At 28.7% G+C, this 12,945-nt stretch overlaps 1 protein-coding gene across 2 annotated transcripts; it reads left to right on the top strand.

The window, feature by feature from the left end:
• The first annotated feature begins 7,683 nt into the window (after positions 1–7,683).
• Positions 7,684–12,302, top strand: LOC109341755 (isocitrate dehydrogenase [NAD] catalytic subunit 5, mitochondrial). 2 transcript variants are annotated; one of them, XM_019579730.1, is made up of 8 exons: positions 7,684–7,733; positions 7,851–8,041; positions 9,534–9,854; positions 9,934–10,095; positions 10,180–10,254; positions 10,349–10,458; positions 10,540–10,612; positions 11,762–12,302. In XM_019579730.1, the coding sequence occupies exons 2-8, from the start codon at positions 7,892–7,894 to the stop codon at positions 11,951–11,953; spliced, it is 1,083 nt and encodes a 360-aa protein (XP_019435275.1). In that variant the 5' UTR covers positions 7,684–7,733; positions 7,851–7,891; the 3' UTR covers positions 11,954–12,302. The 2 variants fall into 2 exon arrangements, with proteins under 2 accessions (XP_019435275.1, XP_019435274.1); XM_019579729.1 differs by lacking the exon at positions 7,684–7,733 and having other exon boundaries at positions 7,822–8,041.
• Positions 12,303–12,945: the final 643 nt, after the last annotated feature.

Here is a 12,945-nt window from a genome sequence, read left to right as displayed (position 1 = left end):
AAAAATTTTATGTTTAATATATTAACTCTACATTTCACCGTACCAAGAATAAGAGTTAATAATTATTATTATTATTTAATATAAAAGTTAATGTTCATTAATATTCAAAACTATGAAGAATGATTTTAAAATACATTTACTTTAAATACATTAATTTTAAAATTTAGAATGATTTTAAAATGTATAAGGTTTACTTTAAATTAAAGATTGAATTAATTAAATGAATAATCTGTAATAGTTTTTTATTTCCCTTTTATTACTATCCATTATGTTTTCAGACTTCTTCACATTTCCCTCTCATCATCTCTCCTCTTCTAGGCAAATTGAAACGTATAAAGTTTACTTCATTCATTCCTTAATTGATTAATTATATTTTTAATGCTTCTATGAAATTAGGAATTTCTTGGTATGATTTGAGTTTTTTTTTACTTTAAATTGCGAAATTGTGGTTGAACATGACCTTCAATCAAATTTTATATATTCCAATCATTCAGGAATTGATTTTGTGAAATTTACGATTATCCGCTCAAATATCAATCTTTTTTTTTTTTGTCATTGATACTTTGAAATTCACTTGAGGAATCAATTAAATCTAATTTATTTCGAATGATCAATTTGCCAAGCAATTAGAATTTGATATTTTGACTGTTTAGAGAATTCAACAATTAACATTAACTATCCAATCATTAATGCCTGTTTTATATTACTTATTTGGACTTAAGTGAAATAAATCCCTAGCTTTTTCATATATGAAATACTTATCTCTCTCCATTATCCTTTTACATCTTCATCTTATTCTCTCCCCTTTCATTTCATATTTCACCATTCTTCTCTCACATATCTACAATCCAATGTTTCATTCATCGAATTTACTTTGTCTTCATCCCAAAAACATATGTAGTCATTTCTTATTTTTTAGATATGTTATTATTTTTTAGATCTTTTAATTGATTTTTTTGTTTATTATGTAGATAACTTCTTAATTTTTCTTTGGTTTTTGTTGTTTAGTATTACATTGATTTGTTTATTTTGTAGATATGCTCTGATTGATTTTATTATTTTGTATTCATTCTTCCAATGATCATCTTCGTTAGTGTCTTATTTTCAAGGGTTTCATCCTTAACAATGACCAAACTCTCAAAAACTATGGTATGTACTCGATCTTCATTTATATATATAATAATATACATTTACTTACAAGTTACAATATTGTATTTGTTTTTTGTTATTAACATATTTATCTCATCATTTGAAGTTTGACTATCTGCAGGTTAGTTTCATATCTCTGTATGCATCTCTTATTAAAATATTCAATTTTATTCTCTTTTGCACAACAACTAAATTTAATTTTCTATTAAAATATTTACATGTCTATTATCTTCTATATATGGATTGAAGGGGCTGATGAAAAGAGTAAACTAAACATCATATATTTGTGATGATTGTAAAAAAAAGACTATTTTCATCAAATAAAATCTGACTTTCAAAAGTCATTTCTTTTCCTCATGTGATAAAATAATATGTCCGTTTTAATTTAATAAAAAAGAGATATGATAATTTGAAATGTAAGGAATGTAATAATAAAAACAAGATAAGCTGAGGAGTTACCTAGAGTCCTTGACCTTAACATAGGGAAGGAGAAGAAACAATAATGATAATAATTAAGATTAAGATTAGTAGTGAAATTTGATTAGAATATTTCCTTATGTTACTCATCTCTTTATTATTAAGATATAGTTTTGCATAAATTATTTTATGCTCTTTATTGTTTTATTGATTATTTCTTATTCTGTAGAATGAATAGAAAAGAAAGAAACCCTAAAAAATGGGGTCTGGGAGTTTGAATCTGGATGATATAATAGGAGTGGGGTATGAGATTTTGTAATGAATTGTTACTAATTGATTCATTTTAATTATATTATTCTTCTACATGTATTTATGGCTTAAGAAAAAACAATATCCTTGATTTAGTTTAATTGTGATAATGAATTGTTTCTTTTGGGTGTAATCTATTAAAATCAATTATAAGATATACATAAATTTTTAGCATTGTAAATTTGTAATATATAATTGATTTATGTTTGTTTGAATTATTTATAATCTGCATCATTGAATTTCGAATGTATTGATTTATTCATTCCTCATTTGATTAATTGTGTTTATAATACTTCCATGAAATTAGGAATTGATTTGAGTTTTTTTTTACTTTAAATTGTGAAATTATGGTTTAACAAGACCTTCAATCAAATTTCATATATTACAATCATTTAGGAATTGATTTTGTGAAATTTATGATTATTCGTTCAAATTTCAATCTTTTATTTTCTGTCATTAATGCTTTTGAATTCACTTGAGGAATCAATTAATCCAATTTATTTCGAATAATCAATTTTCCAAGCAATTATAAATTGATACTTTAATCATTTATCGAATACAACAATTAACATTAACTATACAATCATTAATGTTTGTTTTACATTATTTATTTGGACTTAAGAGAAATAAACCCCTAACTATTCAGTTACATTTGTTTTTACCTTATATTTGTGATTGTTTTTATAGAATATAATTACAATAATATACTATCTATTACCTATATATGAATTGGCTATATATGTATTGATTGAATCAGTCTAATTATAAAATTAGACACTTTCAAATTTTAACACTTAGATTTGAAAGATAATATTTTAGTCTAAAGTCATTCCCAATCTTCTTTTCAAAAGTAATGAATATTTAATTTATATTTGTTTAAATTATTTCTAAACTATAATGGTGAATTTTGATTTTTTGAAATAGAGTCTCTAGAAAATATTTATTGCAAATATCATAATAACTATTCTTCAAAATATCAATTTTTATGAAGTAAACAATAACATATTGATTTCTCCGCAACATATGAATTTAATAATGCATATGAATAAACTTAATTCAAACAATAAAAATATTAATTCAAATATGTACATTATAAAAGTGAATTTTTAATAGGAACGTCTATATAGTAAAATATCACAGTTAAATCGAAAAATGTGTCTTCCAAATAATAAAAATTGATCTTTAATTTATGAGTTATTTTCATACAATGATTATTAGCTAAAGCATAATCAAATAAAATAACATTTAATTATACTATATTTTAATGCTAAATATATATTCAAATATTTATACACAATGAACATAAATCTAAAATAAAACATAATCATTTTAGAAATATGCTAAAAATATCCTTACAACTTTATATGGTACTTATAAACGTAATCCCAACAAAAAATAATGCATAAAGAAGTCCTTATATTTATAATTTTATATAGAGAATATAAAAGTGAGATATTGTAGAATCAAATACTTTCTATAATCATACTTTCAACAAATCAATGCTTATACAAATGCATATATAAATGTTAATATTGAACATATACCATAAAAAACCAATGTTAATAGTGCAAGTATATGAATGCACCAATCTAAAATAATAAAAGGAATTCAAAATAAAAATAATGATTAACATTGCAATAATAATCATTAGGGTCTAGGGTTTAATGAAAACTTAGGTACAACAGCAAAATATTAATCTTATCAAATCATAGAGAATCAATAAATTTATTTTCATTTATAACAAAAAGAAGCATTTCAAAAGTACTTTAGGACGGAATTTTGAAGTTAGAAAATATATGTTGTTTAGAACTGAGTAACTTTGACTAAATTAGGTACAACTTATAAAATTATTTGATCTTAATCCAGAGAATTGGTAATAACATAATTAAACTGTGATATGAACTTCTAAATGTACAAAACACAAACAATATAAAACACAGTTATCACAATTAAATATAGGGGTGTCAAAGTTTAGTTCAGTTTGATTTTTGGTGCATTTTAGTGACCAAACTGAACAAAAACATATGGTTTGGTTTCGTTCAATTAACCGCAAATTTAAATATAAGAACTGAATCGTACTGAACCGCTCTTGAATGGTTCGGTCCGGTTCTATGGGTTTTCCAATTACTTTTTTAAAAAAAAATCTTGTATCAATTGAAAGTTCAAAATATATTACAAGAGATACTGTTATCCATAAAAGGAAAAACATTACTACTATTATTACAAAAAATTATGAATCATATCTAAATGAATAAAAAAATTGAAACTCATAATTTTTTGTTAGTAACGTATATAACAATTATGTAATAGATGGAGAGAAAAATGAATAACCACATATAATAATACGGTCCACAATTAGTAACATATATATATCTATTAGTAACATATATAACAATACAATTCATGATTAGTAACATACATTTTACAATTAATAACACATATAACAATACATGTATAATAATATAGTTTCAAACTCAATATCACAAAAGTTGGAAAATATATTCCAACTCAACAAGTGACTAGGAAACAATTTAGTAACTAAAAATATATATAATAATTTAATAACAATTTAGTAATATATATATAATACTATAATTCATAAAAATTGTTAATTTAAGCTAAAAACTTCATTGAAGAATTTAAACAATAATAAAACATCATTCCCTAGTATCTATTTCTTTAATATGCGGTTCGATTCGGTTTCAACGGTTCCTAAATTTCTAAAACCATAAACATAAACAAATATAAACGGTCCCTTAAAAAAGTAACCGAACCGTGAAACCAAACTGAACCATATTTTGCAGTTTGGTTTGGTTTGGTTCCATCGGTTTTGCGGTTAAAATCAGTACCGCTTACACCCCTAATTAAATACACCATAACTTACTTAATTATTATACTTAACATAAGGGACAATCATTTAGATATACAATATATTGTTGAAAAATAGTAACACAAAAACAATTTACAAGATGAAGGTTTTATACACTTTTAAATTTGAAAATTTAACACAGTTTAATTTTCTCGAACTCACAAGTAAAACTTTTCTAACATTTTTCCCTCGAGTCACTTATTTTATTTTTGTCACATTAACAATTTGTCTACCTTCCTCACAATTATGTAACTAACAGGTAAGAAATTCAGCATTATAAAAATTACCAAATATCATTGTGTTACACATATTTTCAAATCACAAAAAATATAGATAAAAACAATATAATACTAAAAATAAAATATAAATAGAGAATAACTTAAGATGTTACTTCTCTTTTATGTAGTTTAGTTTACGATTTAGTTTTTATGCATTATCAATATAAAGTTTTTTCCCTCTAACACCTAATTGACAAGATTCTATATATGAATTTTAAAGTAATTATTATGAAAGCAAAAAAAAAAAGAATGATCCAATACAAAATTTATTCACGTTATAAAATATTTGTACATTATACATAAACAAAGAAGCGATTCGTACAAATGCATGGATATAATACTAGTTTAGTTTAGAATGAAAGATCAATCCTAACAACTATCAAATTAAGGAATTGGTTGTGAGAAAAATAGCACATTTAAACCTCATTATAAGACAATTATAACTGAATCACACATTAAGAGTTATTAATTATCTCGGTATATAAAAAACATTATAAAACTGTAATTTTATTATCTGAAGTCATCTTGGGAAGTTCATAGATTTATTATTTCTTAAAATTGAACAAAAGTCAAATAAGAGAAATACAATGAATATTGTATTGGAAATATAAAATGTCTTTTAAAAAGGAATACAAAAATCTACTTCCCAAAGGGAATATTAAAGAATTTAAATAGTTTAATAATCACGAAAGATAAAAAATAATAAGTCAATAAATTTAATTTTCAAATTAAAACGAGCTAGTGGCAACATAGAGGAGAAAATTCCCATTAATATTCACAATAAATAGCTGAAGAATGATCAACCCTATAATTACTTGAAGTATGATATTCACAACAAATATATGGATGTTTAAGACATTCCTTTAAAATTTGTCCAAATAATTCCTACAAATTTTTTATAATTACTTAGGTTAACAAATTTTACTTAATTATCAATTTAATAAATAAAAATAATTTAAAATATAAGATAAAATTCTTAAAATCCTCTAATCTAATTACATGCAGTAAAAGGTTGTCCTAAATTGATCCGATAAGTTGAGGAGTTTTTTAGGTTCCTGGAAAGCCCACTCCCATCACATTAAAAACAATCAATCTTAGACAAGTAGTTTTCATACTAGGTAACACTTCGATTGTTTCAACTTTGCTCAATTATAGTTGAAGCATGAGCTGGCATATCGCGAGCTTGATCTAATAGTCCAAATTATTAAGTCTTACTTTAATTATGAGTCATAGAATTCCTTTAGTTCTATTATTTAGATAGAAAAAAGTTGATTTATATATACAAGGAGTTTTGTCTAGTACTATAAGATCTCAATAGACTTTTAGGTATAATAGAATTTCACATGTCAATGTTCCATTAGAAGAGCAACATTTATTAAAGACACAAACATACACATTAAAGTCAATTAATTTTTTAGAATAACATATCTTCTAGTAACAAGAAATAACTTATCTTTTTAACCCACTAAATTTTTGACACATGTCCTGCTTTTTTATTTTATTCTTAAAAGTCCAAAATGTATAGTGGATGAACACATCCTTATTCTGCACCATAGTTAGTCAGGACAGAAATATGATTCACCATCACCATGACCAAGCTTCCATAGTCGGCACCGTTGAAGGAGCCACCACTTACATATGAAACACAATTACCTCTTCTCTAACTCCAAATCCCTAATTACTCATGACCCACCCCTTAATCCCATTCGTGAGTTCTCCGGCTATTGTCACACTTCCAGATAGAGAGATTAGAAAAACACTCCATTAAACCTTCTAATGCTCGCTCTTTCTCTCTCTGCTTGAAACTCTTCATCCACAATGTATTAATGTTCATCACACAATCCACTATTCTTCATTCTACAATGTATATTACATACTTACAATTTAAAATTAACAAAATTAAGTTGACAAAATCATTTTGATTTGGTATATTAAATATATTTTCTTAGTGATTATGTAAATATATTTTTGATAAATTAATGAGTATAATTTATGTAATGTTATATAAATATTTATACACATTTAATATATCATTCATTCATGTCTAATTATCAAAGAGAAAAGAATGTATACAATGACAGTGTATGAGTTTAATACACGATAACTATATAATTCATCATTCATGTTTAATTATCATTAACTCTTAAACAAAAAATAATACAAATGAATAGTAGTTAATATACTAATTGTGTATAAATATTTATACAATACATAAATATTACATTTATCGTTAAAAATGAGTTTTCTTTGAAATAGTAGTGGACATAAAACTTTTATGTGGGCCCCTAGAGTCTTTTCCTTTCGGTCTAATTTCTCTTCTTAACCTGAAGCCTGAAGCGGGAAAGTTCCATAATCCTCCAATTTTCTCTCATCCTCTTTTTTGTTCATCCATTTTCACTCAAACCAAACATATTCTAAGTGATATTTTTAAATTTTAAGAAGAAAAAATAAATAAAATACTGGATGAATTAAGGAGATAAATTATATAATATTACAAGAAGATACTCTATTCTAAGATAGAAATACGGTTGATTAAGGCAAAAAAAAATGATTTAGTTTATGGTCTTTACTATTTTTCTTCATTTTTCCTTATTAAATGAATCATAATAAAGTATTATTATTTAGAACAGACAAGGTGGCAGTTTTCTACTGGCCAGAGCTTTTGCGCATTCCGCGTTAGAATCTTCAAACTTATTGAACGACAACCCTAGGTACGCACTTTATAGCAACACCAGAACATACCCCATCCATGTGAGTATTTATTTATTAATTTTCGTAGAAAACTAACTTAAGAAATACGAGTAATAATAATAATAATTTCATTCCAGTGTGAGAAATCAGAATCATTTTGTCGCCGTTGTCATTAACCATGGCTTTACATCTCATGAGACGAACACTCGGGAGCCGCTATTTTGCAAACCCTGATTTGAGAGCCTTCTCTTCTTCTTCCACTCCGATCCGTGCAACTCTTTTCCCAGGAGATGGTATTGGCCCCGAGATCTCGGAATCCGTTAAACAGGTTCCCTTTTTCTTATCTCCTTTTCATTTTCCCGCCTTTCGATTCATCCCGGAGTTTGCGAGTAAGGCTGCATACATCTATCTTACTATACTCTGAGAGCTCATGGGCTGAGCCATCCTTTTTAATTGGCTGTTTTCTTTTTTTTTTTTTTGTGTCAGAATTGTCTGATCTTAGTGTATATATAACTTTGTCAGCTAAATATGTTTTCTGAATGATAAATATGTAGAAAATGATGCATCCTCTCATTCTTTTAAGAATATCTTGTACTTTCAATATCAAATATTTTTTTTTTAAAAACTAATGTAAATGGATATGCTTAATTTGATTCGAGATTTCGAGTTGGAGAAAATTGGACCCATTGATCAGTTCATAATTTTCCTGGAAATAGATAATTATCTGTTATGTCAAGTATTTAACATCTTTTGTGTTCACCCATTTGAGGAGCTACAGTTCCCTTCGGTTTGTATGGTAAATTGTGTTCGCTATTGCGGTTATGTCACGATTACCACAATTGCGGGAGAATGCAGTCCTATTTCTGGTTGCATACTTTTGCAGAGGCTCCAACAAGGCCGCAAGAGCAATATTGCAACCACAATTTAAAACCATTTGGTTTTCTCTGTCTTGTGTAATGTGCTGGTGCTGGCATGTATATGATTTTGGATCAATCTGATTGCAACATCAAACCTTAAAAATGGATATGGGTTGTTTATTTTGTTTGGCCTATGTAATTGTGAATGAAAATCTTTTTCATTGGAGTTGACAAATATATTAATGGCTCAAGTTTAATCTTTTTTTGTGTGGCTGTATGTTCACCGGTAATTTAAGCTATACATGAAATAGCTATTGTATAATATCTATCTTTTTGGATAGACAGAAAGTGTGTGGTGAATTAGGAATTAGTAAAAACTTGATCTGTTTTTAGTTGTATTTTCCAAACTATGTTGGTTTTTATGACACAGAAAAAAACACACACACGCACACACATATCTGTGTGACTATAAAAAGTGTGTACTTAAAAATTGATGCGCTGTGATGCATTTTCCTGAACTTGAAATGAGTGACATTTGCAATTGATTTAATTTAATATTACTTATTTCTCTTATAAAATTTAAATTATTTTGTGCTATGTAAAAAATATTGTTTTCTTAGGATATTCTTTGTTTGAAACTTTTAATCCATCGGCAAGGGGACTCAATGAAGTCCTTGTTCCCAATAACTTCAAGTGCTTGCTTTGTCTATCTCTTGGTTTCTACTAATTTCTTTGTATTAAGAGTATATTGGCTTGTTTTACTTTTTGTACTTTGCCATGGCTGTGTAATCTATTTGTGGTCTCCATTTCGTTGTTGCTGAAACTGATCAAATTTTGCTATACCATATTCTTCCTCATCTTTCTTGACTTCTTTTTATGTATACAAGTAAATTCATAGAGATTGACTGTTTTTGTTGAATCAAAATATAACACTTTCTCAAGTATTACTATTGCAATAATTAGATATTCCAAGCAGCTGAAGTGCCAATTGAATGGGAAGAGCACTATGTAGGGACCGAAATTGACCCTAGAACACAGAGCTTTCTAACATGGGAAAGTTTGGAATCAGTCAGGCGCAACAGGGTTGGCTTAAAAGGGCCAATGGCCACCCCTATTGGAAAAGGGCATCGTTCTTTAAATCTTACTCTAAGAAAAGAACTTAGTTTGTATGCCAATGTTCGACCTTGCTACAGCCTTCCTGGCTACAAAACTCGGTATGATAATGTGAATCTCATCACGATCCGTGAAAATACCGAAGGGGAGTACAGTGGACTTGAACATCAGGTAAGTTTGCTAACAATTGATGTTATATGCTATCATCCAATTTCTGATTTATATAATTTTTAGCATTCTTGGTTGACAGGTTGTGAGAGGTGTAGTAGAAAGTCTCAAAATCATTACACGTCATGCAAGTTTAAGGGTGGCTGAGTATGCCTTTCACTATGCCAAGGTACATGGGAGAGAGAGGGTATCTGCTATCCACAAAGCCAACATTATGCAAAAGACTGATGGACTTTTCCTCAAGGTTCACCAATACATACAACACCTATAAAAGTAGTCTCAAATTTTAAGGATCCTCGTGCTGACCTTTTATTTTGATTTCTTTTAGTGTTGCCGTGAGGTTGCAGAGAAGTATCCTGAGATAAAATACGAGGAAGTTGTCATTGACAATTGCTGCATGATGGTAATATTGGTGAACTGGATTTAGAGGATAGTTTACTGCATTTGGTTGTATCAGAAAGAGAATAGCACTAGTTAATTTTTTTGACCATCCACAGCTTGTGAAGAATCCTGCACTTTTTGATGTATTGGTGATGCCTAACCTTTATGGTGATATTATCAGTGACCTTTGTGCTGGCTTGATTGGGGGTTTGGGCTTGACACCAAGGTATGCATTTCCCCATATTTTAATCAAAGAAATGTAGAAATTACAACTATATCATCTGACATCATTTTATTTCCTTTGCAGCTGCAACATTGGTGAGGGAGGTATTGCACTTGCTGAGGCTGTACATGGTTCAGCACCTGATATTGCTGGAAAGGTAAGCTTCTAAAGTAGTTTTTCAAACTTATGTTATCTATCCTAAACCTTTTCATCTTGTCATCATGGGATATGAATAGAGTGCGTGTTTCGTATTCATGCTCAGTATGCCCTTGTTAAGGCATCGGATACAGGTGAAGGGGAAAGCTTTTGACACCATCCTAATGAGGACTGTTATAGAATTAATAGTGAAAATGGCACACACTATTACACATCTTGGTTAACCAAAATGGGTAATTTTTCTTTTGTATCTTAGGTCCAACATCTATGCACATTTTTAGTTGTTGGCATTATACATTTGCGGATGACCTTCAAACTTGTATAAAATTCTGCATATGAAAAATTATTGAGAAGTAAGACATTGATCTGAAAAACTAAGCTGATGAGACATGTGGTAGAAACCAAGAAAGTTAGAAGATAAGAGTTGAAGTTCTGGCAAAACTTTGGTGGTATTCGTTGTCAGTTTGAGACTTACGGTACCAACCATCTCTTGTGTGATTAGGAAGTCAACTTTGGTGGATTTATTTTGCTTTTACATATTAAGGTAATCGATCATTAGTAGGTTTTCGGGATATGTGTAGCATTATCTGTCTTTGTAATGATCCTCGAGCAGTTTTCCGTTCCCAGAACACATGGAAAATTCTGATGCCATAATAACCTTTTGGTTCAATTAATTGTGTTTTTTTTTTTAATTTTGATTTCTCATTTGAAGAAAGCAAGCTACCAATATTTGGTGCATTTGTTGACAAACCAAGCCTAGACAATGCAGACCAAAATAAAAATTAATGATCACATCCAAGAAGGGTGCAAAGTACCCTTTTCATTCCCTTTTATTTTGCATGCTTTTCTTTTTCTATTAATTTATCCGGTTAAACTTTTTTTTTACAATGTGGATGTTCTCTTTGAAATTCATGTCTTACTTAAGAGTTATACTTAAGAGGGTTTGTTGCAAAAATAAAGTTGTTTGTGTTGTGAAGGAATGGTCTTATTGCAGAAATACCCTCTGGCTATGAGAGTAAGGTTGCATACATCTGACTCGTTGCCACAATGAGTGGCAGCCTGGTTCATATTGTTTTTGCTTCTTTTTTATAATACCATTTAGAGCTTTATTTATGTTGCTTTTAACCATATTTCCTGTGAATTTATGTAGAATTTAGCAAATCCAACTGCTTTGCTGCTTAGCGGTGTTACAATGTTGCGCCATTTGGATTTCCATGACAAAGCAGACCGGATCCAAAATGCCATCCTCAATACAATTGCTGAAGGGAAGTACCGAACTGCTGATCTTGGTGGCAGTTCAAAGACAACTGAATTTACCGCAGCAATTATTGATCACCTTTAAATTTTGCTTTGGAGTGAGCAAGAAGTTGTTGCTTATTATTTTGTTCAGTCAATTTCCTATTTTTTCCCACTTTTCCCAGAGGAGTAAGATTACCTCAGCTTAATGGAAAATTCATATAAGTTTGTTGACCCTGCAACCAAAATACAAGTAATGTGCAAGCATTCAAGTATTCACTGCCCAATGCAGTTTTAGGGCGTTGTGAGGGAATTGAGTCTTTACACTTGAAAATGCTTCTTGATGGATAACCCTCAATAGTCCATTTTAGTATTCTTTGTTGGTAATATAGCTAAATAAAAGTAACTTCTGATGTTTCATTTTTTAATCATTAATGCCTTTGGTGACTTGTGCAGATTGTTTGCTTAATTTAGTTTTAAAAACGTGTTTAACTTGGTCAGTAATTTGTGTTCTGATTAATAATTGTTAAGGGTTCGTTTGTGAGTTGGTTTTTGGATGGAAACGGAGGGGAGAGAAATGTTTAAGAGCCATGAAATACACTTGTGAGGTGACTCTCAAGCCTTCCCTTCATCTTCCTTTCTTTCCAAAATTAAACTCGCAAAAAGATTCTGAGGAACTAAAATAGTTCAATTATGTCATTCTAGGGTTTTGTGCTACAGTTTTAATAGTATCAAAGGCTTTGGATCAATGGTTACCCGGCAAAATGTGAAAAATACCTATGTTTTTGTTGGAGCAATAGTAATTGTCTGTGGCAGGACAATAAGTATAATTGATTATGCAATAACTGATCTGTTGATTGATTAGGCAAAACTTAGGCTATGGTGTGGTTTAATTTAATTGGCTAAATTTGTGGTTGAATTGTGATTAAATCATAGGTTATTTTTTATTCAATTGACTTTTGGTCTGAACATTGAAAACAATGTTTAAGGCAATATTATTAGTATCATATTAGTTATCAAATCAGTCAGAATATTAGTATTGTAGTATAACAGTTCAACAATATATCGTTAAATATATAAATACATTATATGATTATT

This window comes from Lupinus angustifolius, unplaced genomic scaffold (assembly GCF_001865875.1).
Source record: "Lupinus angustifolius cultivar Tanjil unplaced genomic scaffold, LupAngTanjil_v1.0 Scaffold_624, whole genome shotgun sequence".
NCBI classification, from domain to species: Eukaryota; Viridiplantae; Streptophyta; class Magnoliopsida; order Fabales; family Fabaceae; genus Lupinus; species Lupinus angustifolius.
This window is presented reverse-complemented; position numbering and strand designations above follow the sequence as displayed.

Excerpts from the sequence above, each read along its gene's own strand:
- LOC109341755 (XM_019579730.1), top strand. The coding sequence starts at position 7,892 with ATGGCTTTACATCTCATGAGACGAACACTCGGGAGCCGCTATTTTGCA. Across the intron at positions 9,855-9,933 it reads ACAGTGGACTTGAACATCAG|GTTGTGAGAGGTGTAGTAGA; the intron begins GTAAGTTTGCTA and ends CTTGGTTGACAG. Across the intron at positions 10,613-11,761 it reads CACCTGATATTGCTGGAAAG|AATTTAGCAAATCCAACTGC; the intron begins GTAAGCTTCTAA and ends GAATTTATGTAG.